The sequence below is a fragment of the Vipera ursinii genome, assembly GCF_947247035.1.
Source record: "Vipera ursinii genome assembly, chromosome: 2".
In the NCBI taxonomy this organism is placed as follows: Eukaryota; Metazoa; Chordata; class Lepidosauria; order Squamata; family Viperidae; genus Vipera; species Vipera ursinii.
Genome location: NC_139513.1, coordinates 54626697 through 54651442, shown reverse-complemented (window position 1 = coordinate 54651442; position 24746 = coordinate 54626697). Strand labels below are relative to the sequence as shown.

At 34.7% G+C, this 24746-nt stretch overlaps 1 protein-coding gene and 1 long non-coding RNA gene across 3 annotated transcripts in view; one reads left to right on the top strand and one right to left on the bottom strand.

The window, feature by feature from the left end:
* LOC310635416 overlaps window positions 1–24746 on the top strand; it is a 790193-nt gene that overhangs the window by 572593 nt on the left and 192854 nt on the right. The gene's annotated exons all lie outside the window — the stretch shown is intronic.
* The window catches only part of EEFSEC (eukaryotic elongation factor, selenocysteine-tRNA specific), a 164941-nt gene that overhangs the window by 82785 nt on the left and 57410 nt on the right, over window positions 1–24746 (bottom strand). For both annotated transcript variants that reach the window (XM_083354325.1, XM_083354326.1), the window contains exon 5: window positions 1909–2550. In XM_083354325.1, coding sequence (XP_083210451.1) covers window positions 1909–2550 — 642 coding nt within the window. The remainder of the gene's footprint in view (window positions 1–1908; window positions 2551–24746) is intronic.

Below are 24746 nucleotides of genomic sequence, written 5' to 3'. Positions count from 1 at the left end.
CTTCTTCTTCTGGTGTTAACTTCTGCTGTTGACTACTATTACTACTACTACTACTCTTCCTCCTCCTCCTTCTTCTGGTGTTAACTGGTTCACTGCAGTCTCTCCACTGATGGTAATATTTCTTCATCACATATCCTTTTGTCTCCTTGTTCTTCAGCTTTTCTTTTATCTGTTTCAACTTAATTGTATCTAATCTTAGCTAGCTGATCTTATTTTCCAGCCTGATTTTCCATTTTGATGATGCACTTTTTTTCTTTGTTGATTTAGCATCTATGGTATTCAGTTATAACTTCAGCTATGTTGTACATTCATTTGTTTCTTGCAGTAAGTAGATGCTTATATTTGATATTACAGTATTGGCATCTTTTAATATTTGGACTGTTTCTTTGGAGCAAGCTTCAATGAGGGCAACTTTATTCTGTTGTTTTTATGCTGATATAGATGCTTTACTTCAATCCTTTTTAGTTAGTGGGCTTTGTTCTTTCTGAGGTGAAACGGGGCAGGTGCCTTGTTTGGGAATGAAAATAGTTCAATGACTATGCTGCCAATGACAGTCAAGATGATCAATGGACAGCCACTAAAAGCAGGACTGATTCTACAGTGCATGACTCCTTTGCAGTTGATGATCAAAGATCACACAAAGTTCATAACAATCAATGTAACTGCTTTCTTTCAAATACTCATCATCTTGGAAATAGAGTAGCATCAGTAGCATGATCCAGAAGTAAGTTGGGAGCGAGGGACACTCTAATTTCCCTCCCGTAAATGTCAATATTTTCACTTACTACCACTGCAAGTTTACCCTTCCTCCACTCCAATGCAGGGTCAACCCTGCAAGAAAAATATGCAGATTTTTCAATGTGTTTGGAAAAGAAGAGATAATCATGCTACCCTCACAACAGGCATCTAATTGCACAATCAATTTGAAGCCAGGAGCCCAAATTCCAGCAAAGAGACCATATTTCATGTCTAGGTACAATTTAGCCATTCTCAAGGAATATTTGCATGCCAATATCAAAAAAAGGATTCATTACCCTTCCAATTCAACAGCACTGGCACCCCAAAACAAGGAAAAACACCAACCACTCTAAAGGGAGCCCCATGGGTACCATTCATGATTATAAAAACCTGAACAGGTTAAAAATTAGAAGCTATCATCCACTCCCTGCTTATCTCAGTTCTTCTAGATCAGTTACAAAAGACACAGATCTTTATAAAACTAGACTTCAGGAGTGCTGAAACCGAATGAAAGAAGGACATGAGTATTTAACAACCTTTGATACAATATACAATAAGTTTGAATACACAATAATGCCTTTCAGCCTGCTTAACTATGGAGCTGTTTTTTTCTAGATTCATGATATCAAAATGGTACTGTACTTAGATGACATATTAGTTTATTCTGAAGGTCCCTCCTTGCATGTCACCCATGTCAGAAATGTATTACATAAATTACAGGACAATAAACTCTTTGTCAAACTAGAAAAATGCACTTTTGACCTGTCTTAATTGGGCTACAGAATCTCCACAGAAGGCATACAGGTATATCCATCAAAGCTACAGACTGTCATTGCACCTTCTCCCTCCCCCATAAATGTCCAGTACTTTCTGGGCTTTGCTAACTTCTATAGTAAATTCATCCCTAACTTTGCTGACTGCGTAAAACCATTGTCCTAACTCCTAAGATAGGGTTGCCAATTCTCCTGGTGAACCCAAGAGCAATTAGCTGACAGTTGGAAACTGGATGAAAGTTGTCCAGCATGGTTGGATCTAGTGATGGTTTCTTGAGAAGGGGAAAACCAACACTTCCTTAATAAATGAAGGGAATCTTATATTCCATTTCTAATTATCCTTTCCCATATTAAGATCCTTGCACATCCAAAGGAACCTTATATCATGCAAGCTTACCCGTTCTACTTGTCCTTCCTTATGTTTCATCTTGTAAACCTTGAGTTTTGGCAGACATTCCTCTGTATAATTCTTCTCTTCCATTCCATGGAGAAGTATCCCATGAAATGCCAGTCTGCAAGTATTTGCATGAATATCAGTGTCCAATTTTGATCCAATTACAAGACAAAATTTAGGACAAGTAACTGGTTTTTCAAATTCTAGTAAGGCCCACTGTTGTTTTGGGAGCTGTCTTTCTCCAACCTGGCCATTTTCCTTGTTTTCTTCTGAGGACTTTGAATCATTGGAAAGATATTCCTCCTCATAAAGGTATTCCTTTTCAAAATCAAAATAATTTTCCAGAGGCTCTTTACCGAAGTCATCAGGAGTTGGGCTGAAGAACATTACTCTTCCCATAACAGTCTCATGGCCAACTGTAATATGAAACTTCGCCTTGGTTTGAAGAGTCCCTCTAAAGTAGGGGATTTTCTTCAAAGAGATAATGGCAGCATGGATCGTCTGGAGAGATTCAGGTGTACAAATGAGGCCTCGTTCCAACAGCTTTGGATCAAACTGGGTTACACAAATTCCAACCCTATCCCCTTGCATGGCATAAGTTACTGGTGTATGAAACATCTGCATCGACTTTACTTTCTTTGTCACCTATTTATGGGGGAAAGCATAACAAAAAAAACTGTTAGCATTTTTCTTATTTTAAAATATTAATTTAAAATATTCATACTCTTTTACAATATATATATTGCTGTTTTATACCATTCTCATTAATTACCAGAAATTTTTTCTTAAATTACCTAATGGAATGCTTAAATTTTTTTCTGCAAGAAAATAATATCAGCCCTTATTCTTTTGAATTTAGTAACTTCCATAGTAGCCAAAGTAGGCAGAAGATGTGTTTGAGCCAGTCCATTTGTTTTTTTAAAAAAGCAAATTAGTTACATAGTTTAAAACACTGTCTTTTCTGTTCATTTCCCCTACACATTTGCTGCTTCTTCTTAAGGAGGATGTATTATCTCCAACGGTAAGCATTTTCTGTTTTAGATTGTTCTGTGATAGCATATCTCAGTGTATTACGACAATGTATATACATGTTTTTGTTTTAACACATAAAATACTGTAAGACATTCTTTTTTGAAGGTTAATGTTTTCAAAAGGATAATTTTCAATCGTTTATTCTATATAGCTTCCAATCCTTTTTATCACATTTGATCTTTTTCATAAATCTGTCAAATAATAATAAAATAATGTGTAAAAATACTTTATAATTCATTTTCATCAACTTGCAAACACAAATATGATTTAGTGATTTCAGAACTATTTTATGATTATAAATAAATAAACCTTTATTGTCAAAGTACAACATGTGTACATTGAGATTAGCTGAGCCTCCCCCTGTGCTCCCTCCCCCCAACACACAGTGACAACAAACCCTCCATCCCACCACACCATGTGAACCAACTACACCACACACCGGCCTCCCAAGTCAATTCTGCATAAGATTATGTCCCATTTAAAAGCCTAACAGCCCACGGATAAAAGCTATTTTTCAGCCTGTTGGTACGGCTGGCTATATTCCTATATTTCCTACCGGATGGTAGGAGAGTAAAGAGATACCGTCCAGGGTGTGAGTCATCCCTGAGAATCTTCCTCACTCTTCCAAGGCAACGAGCCCTGGCGATGTCATCCAGTGGTGTCAGGGAACAGCCCACAATGTCTTGTGCTGTGCTCACTACCCTCTGTAATACTTTCCTATCCGCGGCTGTCAGACCAGCATACCAAACCACAATACCATACGAGAGGACGCTCTCTATGGTAGACCGGTAAAAGAGGGTCATTAGCTGTTGTTCTACCCTGTTCTTCCGCAAGATCCTAAGAAAGTGAAGCCTCTGTTGGGCCTTTCTAGCCACCTGGGTTGTGTTAACTTTTATATTATATTATAATATAATATTATGAATTATATTATACCATCTATGATTATGGTTATCTGGTTATGACTCTAATCTTTCTATAGTATATGAGACAGTGTAACACCACACAAAAAAATAAAAGTTTGATGCTAATACACTTGGAATCTTCTTAGTTATTCTATTTCAGAAACATCTTAGAATAGAAACAGTAACAAGAAAATAAGCTTTTCAAAGCTATCAATGTTGGTTCAGCTTGATTAGGACAAACCAGTTGTTTTATATGGCTTGATTTCCTTTTTCTTTTTCCTTTTGTTCTTACATTTATTCTTTAAGCCAGGGGTGGGCAAAAGAGAAATTGCTATCTACTGGTAGGTCCCTAGATGATGTGCAATAAACTGCAAAACTTCTGACATCCAATTATCCAGCAATAGCAAGAACTAAGGAGATTTACTTGGCTAAATTATGTTGCAGGAAAGGATTCTGAAGGGGTAATGGGATTAATTGCGACAAAATTGTAAATGGAATGTATGTGAAAAGACTTATAATCTTAGTTCTGGTACCAATCACACTTTCCTCAATTGAGCATGTTGCCAGGAACAAAGTTTCCTTAATTCTTAGCACTTGTTCATCCTCCTGAATCCCTATTTTGTACTCTATTCGTTGGGCAGCAGTTTAAAAAGCTTATAATCCTGAAAACTGACTACTCCAACCTTAAGAGTTATATTCATCTGTGATCAATTTCCCTTCCCTCTGTGCTAACTATTCTCTGGAGTATCCTTCAATACCTTTGGAGAAGGTCTAGGGAATATAGAAGGAGGGAGAGGGGAGAGGGAAGAAGGGGGAGGGGAGGAGAGGGGAGAGGATGGAGAGGGGAGAGACAGAATCCCTCTTCCTTCAGCTAGTGCTAGCTGTTTTTTGCATTTGCAGTGACCACAACTGAATGCAGACTTAACTCAATATTTTTTCCCATTTATTCATTACCCATGCATATTGCACTCATCTTCATAACTTTGAAAAATCTTTAAAATGTAGAATTTTAGAGGAACTCAAAAGATTCAGTGTATGTTTTCACATTATGAAACTTCTCTTTTTTAAAAATATAGAATACAACATCTCTTCTCAAAAGAAATCTTGCGTAGATAATAATTCCAAAGTTTAAAATTCTGCTGCTGTATCTCTCCATATGATTTATAAGCCGTAGCCATAAGAGAATGTGAAACATACAAATACTATGAACAGATAAACAAAATCAAATCCTTTAAAAACTAACCAAAAATGAACTGTGCAAGTCCAAAAACAAAATTCCATCAGACCACATTTTATAGTTCTAGAAAAAAAATGTTAGTTGAATTTATACTATTGTGTTACCATTGCCCAGAATTCAAACAGAAATTTAGAGAATTTATTACCAGCAATTGGGTATGGTACTTCTTTTAAAAAAAACCTTTTATTATCTTCTAGCATATCATGCATAAAATCCCTGATTCTGCATTTCTCTGGTATTCTTAGTTTTCACTGGAAGTCTTTTTATAGAAAAGAAAATTTAAAAATTAGATTCCCCCATCAAGTCTAAAGTAAATGATTCCAGATCTTTTCCATTTAATTTTGCATATATACAACACTTCTATGTGCATCAAACTTTCCCCCCCACAAAAGAAGAAATTATTCTTATACGAGCAACTGCCAATATATTCTTTGGATGTTTACAATGTAACAATATTCATTTCAAGTAAATTAATACTTTAAAAAAGTTTCAGTTTATTTTATAAAAGAAAACAAGGTGCATCCAATAATGGATACTGTACACATAATATTTGCATCTTACTCCACAGTATACATAGCTTTTAAAGGCTATTTTATCCTAAGAATTCTATGATATGAGAGATAAAACTAGTCCTGAGGAAACCCAGAAAGCTTCATTAATTAACTTTAACTTTTGGGAAACTAAGCTTCCTCATCTCCATACCTTAATCATATATCATCTAGGACATGCTGGCTGAGGAATTCTGGGAGTTGAAGTCCACAAGTCATAAAAGGGCCAAGTTTGAAGACCCCTGATCTAGGATCTAAAAATCAATAGGACTATCTTGGATGAGGAGATAATTTCACTTTCTCAAGAATATATTTTTTCTGCTAACTATAGTTCCCTTTAAAATGAATAATAATACAGCTAAACATAAATGCATATTTATAAATGTAAAAAAACTATCGGTCATCATAGTGTCTGAATTTCAACTACTTCCACCCTACCTGCATTCCTAATTTTATGCCGCTCAAGTACATTGTCAAAGTGACACTTCTGACATCAATTTTGGGTAGCAACCTCAGCAGAAATTAGTGTGTCTGCCCAAAAGCAATTCATATGGCAACTTCAAGTTCATCAAAATCAATGAAGTAGCTTCTTTAGATACTGTCTAGAACAAATACTGTCAGAATAGTAAACTATGTTCAGAGACTTCATGTGAACAAGGATTGGGGGGAGGCATCTTGCAATGCCTGAAAATAAATCAGGAAAGAATGTTTAATATTTTTATCTTCATGATCACATTAATATTTCTAAGAATGATGTAGAGGTTTGTGAAACTGCTTTAGTGGAGGAGGAGGACTGGGAAGTCCATGTGTTCATACACAGATAAAAAATGCAAAAAGGAGAGATAAATTAAAAGCACCCAAACTGTTCAGGCCCTTAAGATAAACAAATGTGTTCAATATAAGAAAAGAACCTGTTATTTGAAGACCAAAGGAAAAGCTCACTAAGATTTTCAAAGCAGTTTAACTAATAGAAAACAGCATACAAAACCCCACTAATGGATTTTTCTTCTGATACAATGAAGCTTCTTTTCCTTTATTTATCCAACTTTCATTAAGTTATCAGTACTCCATATGCTATAGCTCTTAGGTTTTTCAGATAAGAGTCCAAGCATCCTCCTGCCTCCAGTGCTGTCACTGCATCTTATTGTTACAAGATATAAACACAACCAACTCTTTCTGATAAGTAGAATCACAGCAAATTCTACTAACTAGTAATTATACAATATGAAGCAAAAAAACCCAAACCAAAATACTGTAGTTTAAGTGTTAAACAAGTTTATCCAATTTATTACACAGTTTCATCCGTCCATCTTTCCATCCATCCATCTATTGGTTACTTTAATCAAGTTATTAACATCCAACCCAATTTAAATGGGAAGGTTGCCATCTATTTAAGTGAAACATAGATTACATCTATTTAAGTGAGACATTACAGATTACATACAACAGACATAAAATGGAGTGGACACACAGGGAGAAAAGAAAAATACGCTCTAACTTTCTTTGTTTTCTAAGTGGTAAAAACCAAACTTTTCTCTTCAGACAAGAGACGTAAGAGACTGCTTAAGAGAACAGCTAAAAATGAAAAAGCACATCAGATTTGTCTAAACATGTTTGAATTTGCCAATCACAGATTATGTCCAAATAAATATCTTTGTCAGGAAATATAAAAAAATTCAGATCCTTTATTTAATAGACAACAACAATCCAAAATTATCAGTCTGGAATTTTATTGCCTTTCCAATACTTAAGAGAAAATCTTTTTGCTGACTCCTTGATCAATATATCCATTTCTTCATTTATTCAAAATATTTTATATACAATTCACAAATACCTTCACATCATCTTTTTAATGCTATGTTTATAAAATATGGTTGATAAACAAAACTAGGCAATAATTGGACAAGCCCATATCATACAGATTTGTTGTGAGCCACATGGAATCATTATATATTTAATTATATTTGTTCTATATAAATAAATAAATAAGTCATGTAATTATATTTATTTACAGGATATATAGGCTGTCTATAAATACATAAATTAAACCATTTTACATTGCCAATATAAATAGCATGCTTTGGAGAGATCAGAATTTGTGAAAAACAATATTTGTCCAATTAATCTCAATTTAAGATAAGAAACATAATATTGCAAGAATAAGAATTTAATATTCTTAAGACTCTTACTCATTTATTTGATAATATGAGCTACTGGGAATCCTTAATCCAGAGTTCTTATAAATAACTAAACTATGCCTTAAAATATTCTTTAATTGTTTATATCACAGATTTGGAATTACCAAAAACACATTCTGATATTAATAGTAAAATTGAGATTTAGATACTACTAATTCTTCTGAAGTATTTTACAGAATATAGAGCCATTTTACAATTTTAGGTAATCTATATATCTTGCGCAACTCAGATTCTTTAAAAACTAGAGTAATCTAAACAACTAATCTAAAACAGTTGCTTATAAATTTGTTTAGGCCATGCAACCTGTTAATTAAAAAAAATCCAGGAATCCCTGTTCAAAAAAAAAAGAAAGAAAGAAAAGCTCTAGTTATAGTGAATTCGCTATATTCAAGCAAACCTCTTTTATTCCCTTTGTCTGTAATGGAACCTAATGAAGTTATTGTGGCACCCCAAGATCTCCTGAAACAGTTTAAACAACACTGATTTAAAGAGATATAGTACAGAGAACAGAGAATAGAACATAGACTGTTAAATCCCATTACCCAACCAGTGCACAATGTCAAAAGATTTTGGCATAAAAATTTATATAAGCATATGATATGTTTGTTCTCAGCTACAGCATTGTTTTACCTGAAACGTCCTTTATTTGTCTAATAAAACAAGTAACAAATTAGAAAGAGATAAAGGATATCCTTGATGATTACTCAACAGATTTTGACAGATGAAGGGATATGGGCAGTTAAGAAGTGTGATTAAATGAATGAATGAAGGAATGAATGAATGAATCCAAAGCAAAGAGAGAAGAGTATCACATGCAAATCTTATTAACACACACACACAAAGAAAATCCGTATTATCTAAATAAGACTCATCTAATTTCAGAAATATCCACTGCACCATACCAAAGGCCTTTTCCGCAATTCACAAATGTTGATGTGAATTTGTAAATGTTAATTATTAATATATTATCCGATGCCTGAAAATATTTTATAAAAATTGTACAGAATACATAATCAGAGACAATATAACCAATACTCTAAGTACCAGGGTTGTTCTCAATGTTTCTGCATATTTGTATTTCTTTTGTTTAGCAAACACACAAATATTTGCAGCTAGCTGGTATCTTTCCTAGCCATCAAAATTTCAGTTATATAAGCCTCCCAAAGCTGGGAAAATCTTACTTCAAAACGCATCATTACAGGTTTTCCATAGAACTGGAGTTCAGAATTTAATGTAATAGCCATCTGGATTGGGAACTTGTGCTGTTTTCATAGATTTACCTATTATTTCTTGAAGAGATAAGGGTGACTGTATACAGGAAGCCTGATCGTATATGATCTTAGAAAGTTTTATGTTATATAAATATCTATTTGTATTTCTATCTGCTACATTTAACTCAATATCATTCAATGCAGAGTCCCAAAGGTGCTTTTTCAAAAGGCAACTGGACTTGTTTTTTCTTTGCTTCTCATCCAAAACATTTCTTCTTAGAAGCAAAATGTCTTCCAGGAAAAAACAAGATAGTCCAGTTGTTTTGGGAAAAACACCTTTAGGATAACTATTACCTGGATGATTGAGAGTCTCCATAGACATTCAATGCAGAGTAAAAAAGAAATAGTTGACCTATTGAATCACAGAATACTTCATTCTAAGCATTATTAGTAATGCACATATTACATTGTTGTAATTTTTTTCACCCATTCTTAAGTTATCTTCATTTTATACACATCAATATACAATTTAATTTAATTTAGATGCCTTCCATTAATTGCATGACCTTGTTTTCACTGCCTGAGTAGTGCCTAGAAGATTGAACATCTGGAAATCCTACACATATTGCCTGATGAAAGAAAAATTGTTTGTTTATTCCAGTCTTTACTTATTCGTGTATTAGATACATACAGTATATGAATTGCTTTTCCATTCAGCAGCAAGTATCAAATGAGATTTATATTGTGTTATATATTATAGAACAATAAAATTATAATCACAGTGAACACTAAGTGACATTTAAACAGTTATTTATAATCTATTTAGATGGTCTAGACCAGGGGTCTTCAAACTTGGCTGTTTTATGACTTGTGGACTTCAACTCCCAGAATTCCTCAGCCAGGCATGCTGGCTGAGGAATTCTGGGAGTTGAAGTCCACAAGTTATAAAAGGGCCAAGTTTGAAGACCCCTGGTCTAGACTCTAGAACAAGCATGTCAAACTCCTGGCCCGCGAGCCAAATGTGTCATACCAAAACCGTGCCTACCCCATTGCCGGCACTGGGGAAAAAGTCACGATATGTCATGCGACATCGCGTGACGTTGCGAGTTTGAAATGCCTGGTCTAGAAGATTTTGAAATTTATAAAGTTTCATGAAACTATATTAGCTATAGTGCTCATTCTAAACATAAAAAACATTAAACCTTTACAGAACTTTTCTAGGGGGTTAACTATAGAAAATGCCCTATTATTCTATAAAGACATGGACCAACTTCAGTTTAAAAAAATTGAAGTGAAAGCTGGGGAAAATTACCAAATAATTCCAACAGACACATAAATAGAATATTTTTAAATCAAATTCTTATGTCATAAAAATGATTGTAAAGATTATTCATTCAGAACAGTTCCACTGACTATGCAACCACATACAGAGGCTCCAGGAAGACATGGTTTAGCTGCACCCTTTTATGGACTATATTGAATTGTTCTTTTATTCTACTATTGTGCTTCTATTATTTTATTACACTATTGTGCTTCTATGGTATTGTAACAGGTCCTCATCATTACTGATTATTCTATCTCTTATTCAAAATGAAGCAAGCCCAGAGCACCTAATCAACTGGAAGTTCTTTATTCACTTGCAACCTCTTCAACCCTTGGATAATCTCTTGAAGAATATAACCAAATTAAGGGTTGATTTCTCAGGATAAATGAGCCATGAATCTGCATAAAGAAACTATGAATCTTCATAAAAGAATTAAGTTTTTTCTAGGAAAAATCCAAGCAAAAGAGCTTTGTGACATTTTAAAGACTAACCCATTTATTACCATACAGTACAAATGTTTATGGATTAAAACTACCCATCAGATCCAGCTGTACTTTAACATTCTTGATATTGTTTGTTGATCACTAGTGTAACAACATGAGACTTTGTAATTTTTTGGCAGCTAGATTTAGTGCTTTTAGTAGAAATTTCCAAAATAACTATAGATAGTAATTTTCTTCATAAGAAAATTGAGCTATGTTTAGTTGAACTGGTTCAGAGTATGACAGGACAGTAAAATTAAAAATAAAAATCAGTCTCTCAATTAAGCAAAATGGGGAAAAAAACATTATCTGTTGAGAAATCCTGAGCCATAATCATGATTTAGTTAGAACCAAGAGACATTAGCTTTGCAGATAGCAACTTAAAGGCAGAAAAGTTATTAATTCTCTCTGGTAATCAATCTACCTTTTTCCACTGTATCCTCATTTTTAAAGGGATGGATGTCAGAAATGTCTTCATGTGCAGAGAAAAATGTAAAGACAGCCAACATGGCATAGTTGTTGGAAACATACCAGAGACATACAGTTCAAGTCTTCCCTCAGTTAAGAACTCACAAGGTAACAGGTGCCTTTGGGTCGGTCACTCTGAACTCAACTTGCCTCATAGGGTTTTTGTTGTAGAGAAAATAGGAGGAAGGCATCTATACTACTTTCAGGAAAGGTGAGATATAATGAAATTAATAAATTTGTTTGTTTGTTACATTTGTGTGCTATTCATCCCATCTAGAGGCGGCTCTGGGTGGCTTAAAAACATTAAAATTGGTAAACATTACAAGGATAAATGAATAATAATAATTTATCATTAAAAGATGTGGGGGGAGAAGGGAGCACAAAGAACACAGGGAGCAGTGGGGTCTTCTCTTACTTTGATAGCCAGTTCCAGAGTAATACCCACCCACCCCTGTTCTGGCTCCAGGCCAACTGGCAAAGCCAAGTTTTTAGGCCCTTCCTGAAAGTCAGGAGGATTGCTGAGGTTCTCACCTTGGGGGGAGGGAGGGAACAAGATGTTTCAAAGGGCAGAAGCCATGGATAAATGGTAAAAAGTTGTAAACTAATCCAAATCACTCCATATAACATGTAATACCCAACTATTAAGCCATCTTTCAGACATATTTTGATAATAGCAACACCACCAGCAAAGTGCCATTTCTTGGCTGGATCCTCTGGTGGTTCAAAATGGCTTTCTCATGTGCATTGCGCAAGCTTCCCAAATTATATACTGTATCACCGTATATTTTTCTTCAACTACTTCCATGGCTGTATTCTTGGGGAAGATGTGACTGTCACGACACTTTGATCAATAGCACATTGCTTGTGGCTTTGATGCGAAGGCCCTCCAAAAGATTTGTATAGTTCTACTAAATGTGAAAAATTAGTTTTTGTTTGAATCTGATCAAATCTAAAGTATCATGTAGAATAAAAGACACTGTCTGTTCTTCAGTAATGTACATACGGTATTATAAAATAAGCATATAATTTAATACCTATTTAAATAACCAAATTATTGGCAAGTTACTATTTTCTTCCCAGCTGCCTTTCAGATAAACAAAGGAAACACCAGGTAAGAAAACAAAATGCTGAGAAATTAATTATTCTGAAGAAATAAACCAAATTACTCTTTTTCACTCAAGTCTTATGTATGAAACAATAGTAACACTTTCATCCTAAAACTTCAAAGTGCACCAAAAAATATTACATCGGAGTAAACATAGGGGCTGAAAGATTTATAGAACATCCACAGGAATGAATTTTTCCCTCCCCTTTTTTAACAAAATTGTTTTGTTTATTGCTAACCTTTGAAAAGCCTAAAAGAAGGGAAACTATAGGCTACAGAAGTAAAACTTTTTATGTGTAAGCAACATTGGAGCTTTGTCAGGCAGCTGGTTTTGGTAGAATGTGCTACATGTAGCCCAATGTGAGTAATAATATATCTCAAATAAAAATCAGCCCATGAATATACATAATCCAAAAGGTAATTCTCCCAATCTCTGAAATGTAATGGAGCTACTCTAGATCACTGAGGCATGAATATTTACCGTATTCAGGCTTTACTGCTCTCGATCTGGGTTCAATTTTGCAAATTAAAATGAGAGCTGTGTGGATAGAGAGATTAAAGTGCATCCCAACGCTTGCCTGTTTCCTTGGTGTGGCAGTGGTGATCTGGTTACCGCTCTGTTAGGTTATTTCTTTTTACTTAGCAGAGTAAGTCAGAAGCAATTGAGAATGGAGGATAGAGGTCACAATTAGTTCACCATCTCATAGTAAAAAGAGCAATTAAAAATAAAACAATACCAAAACCACACTACCATCATAACACAGGAGTTAAAATAAAATCGATACTTCAGAAATAACATTTTAAAATGCTTTTACAATTCCTCTAAGGGGAGATCAATTTTTGTACTAATTTCTTTCTGGGAATAAAATTCTATTTTTTCTCAAACTGTAATATACTTTTAATGTAATGAATTTGGTGTTAATTAACACATTCCAGTGAAAGGAGCCCCCAAAACCAAAATTCAAAAACAAACAATTCTACAGAAGTTTGTTTTCGTTAGTAATGATGAATCTATATACTTACCAATGGCAGATTTAGTGGACCACTTTAAATGTGAATTTTAGAGATAAAAAGCTAAGCCAAATTATTCAAATATAAAAAGATGCTTTTAAAAGATACTGAAAAATATAGTATAGTATCTCAGTGCTGCTTTTTGTGAATAGAAAACAGATTTTTTTTTATATCTTTGGCAAAAAGAAAACAAAATTGCTTTATTATATAATTTTAAAAGGAAGCATTTTTTTAAACAATACAATCTGTGAAAAGCAAGAAATTAATCTTTCAAAAATATGTGAAAAACTAGTTTTCAGAATAATAAAAGATGTGTAACTTTGCCTTTTTGAAATTCTGGAATATAGGATATAAGGATGTTATTATCAGTATTTCTATAGTGCTCATTTGTATTTCTACAAATGAGTAATGATGCACTTGCACAGACAAGCCACTGTAATAGAAAAAATAGGCTTATCCTGCTAACTTTTTCTAAACTCAACTATAGGAAAATATTAAAGAAGGCTTAAAAGCAGCTCAAGACAAAAATGACTGTTAACATAACTAATATTTTCGGCACAAAAGAAAAATTCATTCAGGAACCTCAAAACTTTATTTATCATGGTGAAGCATCATGTAGAGTAGCCCCACCGTGAGATAAGTGGCAAATATAATAATAATAATAATAATAATAATAATAATAATAATAATAATAATAATAATAACAACAACAACAACAACAACAACAACAACAACAACAACAACAACAACAGAAATACAGTCTGAACAACTGGCTGACTGTGCAATAAACCATAATAATATAATATATTTCGATACACAGCATGCCAATCGGCCATTTTTAGCCTGCAAGCAATATTCTGGAACTAAAGGGGTACTGTCATTTGAAAACTTTCAACCACAGTCTTGGTAAACAATTCAATATTTTTCTTTCTACTTTCTTAAAAGCCTCAGATGTGTTCCTTCCCACCAAAAGTGCCTAACATAAATTTAAAGCTAAATCTAGGGCTTTTGTTCCAAGTTATCATTGCTGAACTAATTATTCCGGGAAGTTGCTTAATGAAATATTATTTCTACACATTAAAACATTTAACAAAATGAATTGTATGAGTAATAGGAAAGGTCTGGTCCTGGCTTATAAATTTTAACATTTTCTTCAAAAGAGATTAAATATTGCTGAGAACTCTCTACCACCAGCAATGGGTGATAATAGTAACCAAACTAATTTACATGGTAACTAAAATAAATTGCTCTCTTTTGCTTTCATGGAAGAGAAGATGAGGGGAGATGACAAGTTCTTTAGACTTCATGCCAAAACAAGAGCTTTCTCTTAGGTCTCTCATTTTATTTAATTGTCAAAATATTCCACTTGGCATATTCAAACTTGGCTTATGTAAGAGAGAAATACCATTAACATATTATGAACTCTTATAAACCCTCCTAAAAAGCATCAATTTCTGCTAATGAACATTTGGCTTTTAATTATAACGTAATGGAAAGAAAAAGTTATTTTAACCACATTGTGTTTTCCTTTCTTTCATAGAAATATGAAAATCCAGAGACTACATTAAATGCAGTAACTTTTTTAGTACCACCGCTGAATTCAAGAGGTTCTGAAAATAAGTTAATAAGTTTCTATAAACAAATATTTCCCTTCCCTTCATTTTAAATATGAACATATTATAACTTGACCAAGAAGAATTAATATTAAATGAAATTTCTATGTTTACCAATCATGAGAATAAAGAATGTCAGAACTTCAGTCTTCTTCCTGTTTCAAACCCCCTAAACTTGATGTCTTTAAAAGAGGAGGGAAAAAAACCCTCAAAAGCTCATTGAGTAATATTTCTCTAATTTAAGTCCCAGATACCATGGATTCCAGCCAACAATGTCACTTCTCCAAATCTATTCAAGAGGATTGCTCAATCTTCAGAAAAGATATAGAAGGCATTCAGGAAATGAAATGAAGAAGGAAAATCTGTTTTGCTAAAATTATCATTCTATATTACTTATAGGTAAAGGTAAAGGTTCCCCCGCACATGCATGCTAGTCGTTTCTGACTCTAGGGGCCGGTGCTCATCTCCGTTTCAAAGCCGAAGAGCCAGCGTTTGTCCAAGGACGTCTCTCCGTGGTCATGTGGCCGGCATGACTAGACGCCAACGGCGCACAGAACGCTGTTACCTTCCCACCGTAGTGGTCCCTATTTTTCTACTTGCATTTTTACGTGCTTTCGAACTGCTAGGTTGGCAGAAGCTGGGACGAGTAACAGGTGCTCACTCTGTTACATGGCACTCAGGATTTGACCCGCCAAACTGCCGACCTTCTGATCGACAAGCTCAGCGTCCTAACCCACTGAGTTATGAATGGACATATAAGGATTCTTATGCAAATGTATTTTATTATTGCTACACATGGGAAAATAATCTAGATGACAAAAGCAAAGTTAACAACATTCAGGTTTAGGCTATTCTCTGGAGTAGAGAAAAAGTGCTTATCCAGTAGACTCTATGGACTTGTAATTAGAGAGGTAATTGTGGGATTTCATGTGTATTCTAAATGTTTTGACTTCAACTCCCATTATTCTAACCAGCCGACCCAAAACCAAGGGATTATGTGTAGCTCAAAACCTCTGGAGAATACTCAGTTGCCTATGTTAAGTCCAATATTGATACAAAATAATAAGGGGAACTTGTCCAGTGCTGTATCACCTAATATCCATTCAAAACCAAAAATAAATACTAAAATGTAAAAAATGTTTTTAGCACAAAGAAAAAGCAAGGTAAAACAGGCAGAGCAGACCTTTACTGACCTTAAAAAACATTTTTTAAAAAACAACAACTCTCTTGAATGTCTACAAATAAATCAACGTCCCATCTGCTTTCATCATTGAATATCTACACTGCCCAAATTACCTAAGGGACTGGCTGGCTTACAATAAAAAAAACATATCATAGCATAAAATCATGAATAAGAAAACAGAAACAGAATTTAAAAGGTAAGGTTTATTGATTAATTGATTGATCATATTTATATGGTCTACCATCTTACAAGAAGCAACTCTGGTTTGAAGTTAACTTGTTTTGAAACTGTTTTGTTTCAACTTGTTTTGAAAATAATTTAAGTGTAACTGAAACAAAACATGGAAAAAAGAGAAGGAAATATGAACTAAACATGTATGTGCAATTATTTTGTGGCTATGAACCATATTTATGTTACAAAGCTGAAAGCCATTAAATGAATGGGCTGAGTATTAGGGATTTTCAGATTTTTTTATTTTTGAAGTAAAATGACTATTTTAGAGCTTATATAACAGTTTTCTTGCTTTTCCACGTCAGAATCATAGTCAGTGAAAAACAGGTTTATACACAGACCACACATAGCTCTGGGACCTCAAATTCTTCATCCCTGTATTAATTCACTACTTAACAGATAAAATTTAAGTCTGAAGTGTTCCTTCTAGAACAGGGGTGTCAAACTGCCGGCCCATGGGCCAGATGCATCATGACGAAACCGCGCCCACCCTATTGCTGGCAATGGAGGAAAAGTTCAGATATGTTGCGCAATGTCACATGACATCGCAAGTTTGACATGTCTGTTCTAGAACTACAATTAACAGAACCATTCCTTCCTATTGTTACTTTTTATGCAAAGCAAGAAGAATTAATAGGGTAAGATAGAGAAATAAGAATCCAGAATTCCCAGGACAATGAGACAGTCTCAATGAGATAATTTTCAATAATATAAGATTTTAATTTCCAAAAAATCAACTAAATCTAGAGAATATGAACAAAATTTTAAATACCATATACTGTACACTCCTATATTACATGCTTTTATAAGTCTGTCCATAATTAAAATTAGGTAGCCAGATATATAAGATGATCAAAGTTAACCATAAAAACCTACATGATACCGATCTATACTACTTTTTTTTTCAAAACATGCTAGGAATTAGGATTAAGGATTAAGCAATGCTTTATTAATCTATGCCAATTTATTTCAGAAATATTTATTTCAAATATTTCCATTTAAAAACACATGTGCTCTCTGCAATGACAGACCATTTTAGAATGAATAAAACTAGAAACTAGGAAAATTGGGGGGGGGGAGATTGTGTTACTAATCTTTTTCCTCATTTGCAGACAATTGCTTCAAAAGAGTTAATAGACACAAAAATGATCCCCAAAATGAGATATGTTAGCATCAATTAATTTAACTCACATAGCAAAGAAATGTCTTTTTCAGAGTTGAGCGATCTAGGCCACACATGGGGCATCGTGATTTGTATAATGATTTAATAGACTTAAAATTTATAGTTACACTTAGAACAACAGTATGGTCTGCCAGTGCACATTTTTTGTGGAGAAATATCCTACAAGTGCAGATTAGCAAGAACGGATGCAAAATCTAAACAATACACTTTTTTTAAAGATAAAGCAAACTGATTGTGTTTATTTTTAATTCTGACTTGCTCTTATTTATCAATTGTCAAATTACTTTGGCAGACATAGAAAAGTTCCATTTAAAATTTGGAAGAGCCATTTGAGCTACATAATAATGGGACAGATAAATAAACTATCTAAATCAATATAAGACAGCATTGTTCATATATTAAAAGCATAAAAATTCAATAATTTGAAATTCCAAATGAGCAAGAGGCTGCAACACATTCCAACACATGCAACTAATGTGTCTTTATTATGGGAAGAATTAAAATGGGACATTTGGGAATCTTTTTGTGAAAACCTGAATCTCAAAATGTACTCCAAACAGTTAATACAATTGAGGGAGAAATGGAATTCATTATTTGCAGGAACTAAATAGACACAATACCACAAAATCTGCAGGGAAATATTTGTACTTATATCACACAAAAGCTACAAAGGGAAACATATTTTTACTTCTGAGATCAGCATTAGAGATAAGTAAACACACAATTCCATGTGATGCAAATCCACACTTTAGAACTGCACCACAGAATAATGTAATCACATAAAAAACAGCAGTCACATGAACATTTGGTCACAAAATGTATATTTTCATAATGGGGAACCAACTGAATGGGAAATATCTTAAGATAAATCCAGGTGTTCTCATCCAAATACATTTCTTACAATATAGGAAAATGGCTTCTATACTGCAAGCTTTGCCCATATCACAGTGTAAATTCAATTGTTTCTTCATATATCAGAACAGGATTTAGAGATGAAGCATACCTGACTATAAGTCAGGAAATAACAGACATAAAATGTGAAAAATTTACATACGTGCTTTAAAAAGTGATTATATGCTTCAATTTGTGTTACCAAAAGTCATTTTTCAGTTTTAAAAGGTTGTAATAAGCCTCCATTTTCCTTTCTAAAATTAAACAGAACTGTCCTTGTTACTCTTCTGTAAATAAAATATTCAAAAATATTTTTTTATCCTAGAAAAGTGCAAAAAGACCTATTAAACCAATGTCTTTTGCATTTTGATTGTTCCTATTTACAAACTGGAAGAATTTTAGAAATGGAAGAATGTGGATAGAAACAAGCAAATTAACCAATTAACTTTGCATATCTCAATAGCTCACCGGTTGGTAAGCTATTCACATTCATTAACTTAATAGTACACTACATTTTTCATAATATTTAACCTTGATGATGAAATAAGTGCTTCCCTGATTCCTTGGTGCACCTCTCTTTTCCCTTGAATTACAAGGGGGGAAAAAAGACATTTACAGGTATCTTTAAAAGTTGCAGCATTCTATTATCAGAGCCCAAAATAAGAATAAAAAAATTCTATTTCACACTTTGAATTGATAGCATAATAATGTTACCTGCTATAAAATACTATTAGGTATTTTAAAGGCTTTTATAATTTACCTTAATAATAATTTATATGTCTTTTGAACAGAAAAAAAAGTAACCAGCAACAATTTTATTCCTTTCCAGATTGCTAGTATCTTTCTACATAAAATGGGTAAGGGACCTTCTGTATATGTTCATTTTTCTTGCGTATTTGTTGCTCTGGCACGACAGAGAAAGGAAATTACTTTGTAATTTAACATTCAGCTTTAGTAATTTTTCTATAAGTCTTTGGCTCCATCTGCTGACTTTTAATGTTCAAAATAAGTGATAATGATTGAAGCATTAGTCTGTAGAATCTTAATTTGAAGGTCATTTCTTTCACAAGGAGCACTTCAGGTCAGGATCATCACTGAAATAGTTTGAAACAATTGAAGAGCAATTTCAGATTAACACTACTGCATGAAGCTAATCCAAGAACACAGCTTAGGTACCAGTTGTCAGAACCTTTGAGATGAATCAAGTTAAACTGAAATAAAACTAAACTAAAAGAAAAGCAACAAGTGGTAGCTACACAGAGACCTGTTTCGTATATCAATCCAAGGCTTGATTTGTAGTGTTACTGAATAAACCAGATTTTCTTGACTCATAAAATACACTAAGCCAAAACAAAACAAATAAAATTATGGAACACTGTGATATATATGAATCTAGTCACAATATTATAATTACTGCCTGCAAACTAAAAATGAAAACTGGAAATCTTTGATATTGCAGATAATTTCCTCTAATACATGTTTTTGCACAAAACTTGTAAAGATCTTGGAGAAACTATGCAAAAATGGTTACAAAAACAAAAGCAACCTTTAAGCCTATGAAGGAGAATCTACAGATAGCCCTTAATGACCAAGTTACTTAACAACCGATCAAAATTATGGTGGATTTGGAAAGGGTACCTTATAGCCTGTAAAGAACTGCTGACTATCTCAAAATGTCACAACACTCCCCCCCCATCATGTAATCAAGATCTGAGTTCTTGGTTTGCAACCAGTTGCCAAGTACCTCACGATCATGTGGTCGCCGTTTCCAATCTTCTCTGTGGGCCTCCCAAAAAAGTCAAAGGAAAAGTCATCAGGGAGGGTTGCAAGGAGTTTCTGCCTGCCAAGAAAACACCCTCTCATCTCTGTAAAAACTCCCTGCCAATCGGTGCCTGCTTGGGTCTTGACAGCTGAAATCCAAGAAGGCATAGAGCTTAATTTATTTATATATTTATTTGTTTGTTTCGATTTATATACCGCCCTTTTCCCGAAGCACTCAGGGCAGTTTACAGGGCAAATTAAGAGTGCAATGTACAAATTAAAATAAAATTAAATTAATAGCCCCAAAACAGTTTAAAATTTAAAATTTAAAACCTTAAAACCCCTCAGTCCGGGCCGGTGAAACGAGCGAAGGTTGGGGGCGATCCAGAGTTCCACAAACAGCTGATTCCATAGGGCAGGCGCGCCCACCGAGAACGCTCTCCCCCTGGGGATCGCCCGCCGGCACTCCCTGACCGGCGGGACCCTGAGGAGGCCCTCCCTGTGGGAGCGCACAGGACGATGGGAAGTGGATGCTGGCAGCAGGTGCTCCCTAAGATAATCCGGACCCATGCCATTTAGAGCTTTATAGGTCATCACCAGCACCTTGAATCTTACCCGGAGGGCAACTGGAAGCCAATGCAGCTTACGGAGAAGAGGCGTTACATGGGAGTATCGGGAGACCCCCATCACAATTCGCGCGGCCGCATTCTGCACCAGCTGAAGCCTCCGAGTGGTCCTCAAGGGCAGCCCCATGTAGAGAGCATTGCAGTAGTCTATCTGGGAGGTCACAAGCGCATGAGTGACTGTACGTAGACTGTCCGCCTCCTGGAGCTCTCTGCATATTCAGAGAGAGGACTCCAAGCTCCATACAGTAAATGCCTGGACTTCAATTGCCAAAATTCAAGCATGCATGGAACTTGGAATCTCTCTCTTCCTGCCTCTGCAGAGCTGAAATTTCCTTCCAGCAGGCTGTCTTTTCACTCTAAAAGTGCCTGCCTGCTGGAGGAAATCTCAGCTTTCAGCTGACAGCTCTCAGCTCTTGAAGTGCTGTCGGATGGGTGGAAATGAGATGTCTTCCTTACAAGCAACTCCTTTGCTCAATTTGCTTAACAACCCATGAGATGACTTTACTATCACAATTGGAAGAGCTGGATTGTGGTTGTTGAGCAAAGCAGTCACATGAGCATCTCGTTTAATGATCACTTCTCTCAAAGACCGAGATTCCAGTCTCAAAAGTGGTCATAGGTCAATAGCTACCTGTAGTTCACTGAGGTGTAAGAGGGAAGGAAGAAAGAAAAAACAGATTATGCTTCCAAGGTTTTGGTTCTACAGCCTGTATTAATAGAGTTCTAGTCATTTATGTGGGGTCTCTTTTCTGCCCTGGCACTGTAAGGTAATGTCTCTAATATTTACATATATTTACACATATTTTTACACACACACACACACACACACACGAAATGTATCATTTATTTATGAAAATATATTATTCCCAAGATACTTTTTAATACAACAACCTCTGATATATACTCTCATTACAACATTACTTCTAGTATCTTTTGGATGGCTTATTTATAAAATATTCTTTGCTCTGAAGAATTTTTTGAACACAAAATTAGGGGCACCACAAGAATCTGTGCACTGGCTCCTAGCTATCTTGACAGATCATATTATTTTGATCTACAAGAATTTCATGGTATCTTTTTACTATTATTTTATTTTTACACACATTTCCTCTTGAAGAAGCCCTAATTAGTTCACAGAAATTATAAAAATAATCTCCTATAAAACAATTTTATAAAAGAAAGCAATATTGAAACAAATTTCCAGAATGTACAAATGCATACACCCTATTTAAATCATCTCACCCTATTAAATTACTTAAATTTACTTATTTAAAATATATTTAATTAGTTATTTAAAGTAAGTTCCAACCTATTTAAATCAGTTTAGTGTTGTGAACTCCATTACTGATTGTTTTCACATAGTCTTGGAGATAAAAATGCAAAAGTCAATTCAAGGATGACCAGTTTTTTTAGAAGCAGAACTTCACCCAACCCAACCTCAAATACGAATTCTTCTTTCTATATCACTTAAATTGCCTTTCTTAACTATATAAAAACATGACCTATATGACTAGACTGCATGATTTCAGTTTATTTTAGTTCATATAATAATCTGGCTGAGTGATTATGTTCAGAACATAACTGCTCAATCATCCAAAGCATTTTACATGGGATTGTCCTTCAAGACCTTCTGTAAGCTGCAACTGGTCCAGAATGCAGTGGCCCACAGTTCACACCAATTACACTGCTGTTGTTTGTGCCACATTGGTTCCCACTTGTTTTCCGGGTACATCTGATAGAAATGACATGATAGCAGTGTTCCAATATCTAAGTGTCTTTCATAAAGAAGAGGGGGTCAACTTAATCTCCTAAAGGCAACACCTGAAGCAATGGTTAGTTTCTAATCAAGGAGAGAACCAACCTACAACTAACTAGAATTTTCCTGATATTTAGAACAGTTAATCAAGAACGACTTGACTCCACAAATTGTGGGTACTCCAACACTGGAGATTTTAAAGAAATGTTTAGACAGCCATTTCCTGAAATGGTATAGGGTTTCCTGCTTGAGCAGAGGGTAGGACTAGAAGATCTCCAAGATCCCTTCCATCTGTGTTATTCTGATTATCATCTTTAAAGCCCTACATGGTACAGGGCTAGATTATCTGCAGGACTGCCTCTTCTTGCCCATCTCACTAAGTATCATTGGGTACCGACTAAGTGAAACTTGGACTAGAAGACCTCCAAGGTTCTTCCCAACATTATTATTCTATGTTCTAAGTAAGATAGGATGGGTGTACTATAGAACCCTTCCCTTAAATATTATTGTCTGATGGGACTTCAGAGACACACCTTCACTATAGCCTGCTCAGACCTTCTCACCTGAGATTCATGGGGCTCCCCACCATTTTAGACATTAGAAGGCCTTAAAGACCTGGATCTTCCCAAACATTGGGCTGGGGAGACAGTCAAGTCAGGAGGCTGATAATCTGGTTGGTCTGGCATTTGGTGGGAAGGCTTCTTCTGTTTTTATTGGTTTTGTGAGCCACCTAGGATCACTCTGTAAGATAGGCAGCAATATACATTAAGTTCTTTAAATACAATAAAACATTTAAACTCACTTTATTTGTCACAGCAATGTTTCACAATGCCATCTCCCATACGAAAAAGAAGACCTTCCTCCCACTACCACCCCATCTAATTATCTGAACTGATAGGGTATCTTACATTTACTGATAACTGAAGAAAATCAAAGAAATGAGCAAGAGGTAGAAAAGGCTGCAAACGTAGCTGGGAAAAGTACAAACGCCTTTGAAGGTTAGACTGAGGGTAAGTTATTGATTCGGAGTTGGACTTCTTGTTTTCCTGGAGAATTTAACCCTCTTCCTATTGCTTATGTAGACTTTTCCCCCCTTCTCTATCCAGTTTTCCTTGTCTTCATTCAGTTTTGTTTCTCTTCCTTTGCTGGTGCTTTTGCTCCATTGTTACCTTGTTTTATGTTGTTGTTTCTGCTGGAAAATAGGAAATGTGCACTTGTGTGTATGAGTATAGGCAGTCTATGCAGGTGGGGACTCATTTTATAAAAGGGGTTTCTTATTCTGCTTTCAACTAATTTTAATCGATAACTATTTAATAGATATTGCTTTTTGTGAAGGGGCATGCCCCTGCCTTTGGGTGGCTTTGTATTTGTGTACCCACAAGTGACATATGGACACATTTATCAGAAAGGAGGAAATCTTTTAAATCAGTTTCAGCTGAAACTGACAACCCTAGCAGTCTTGTCTCTATAATTTTTGTTCCACGTGTACATCCTTAGGAGTGGAAGAGACCCATTTTAAATTCATTGTTAACCTTCTTTTCAATATATAATGGTAGTTCTTAGAAATACTTGCAAAACTTAACATCAATTCTAAACTGAAACTCAAATACTACAGTACATCTAGAAAAATTGAAGCAATATTGAAAATATATGGTAGTAATTAAGTAAAACATCTTTTGGAAATAAGACCAGAAAACAAGCTGCACAGGATTACATTAAACCTTTACCTAGCCCATCTTTTTATTCTCCCACAACGTTTTGTTGTCCCATCTTTTTGTTCTCCCAGTTTTTTGTTCTCCCAATAACTACAACATCATATGTAGTTCAAGAGACAATCTGAAGGGATATTTTAGTCAAAAGAAGAGAGAGGATGGTAAGTACTAAGTTTGCCTTACCAAACCATCTATTTGAAATTCGCAAACACTTGCAAACGTGTATTAAATTACATGCATATCTGAAATTCTTTGCTTTGTTTTTAATTGCAGCACAACTTTTATTATTCATAAGATTTAAAAAATTAGTGTATTCTACTATAACATAATTAAATTTTTAAATCACTCTATTACCCCTAACCAAACC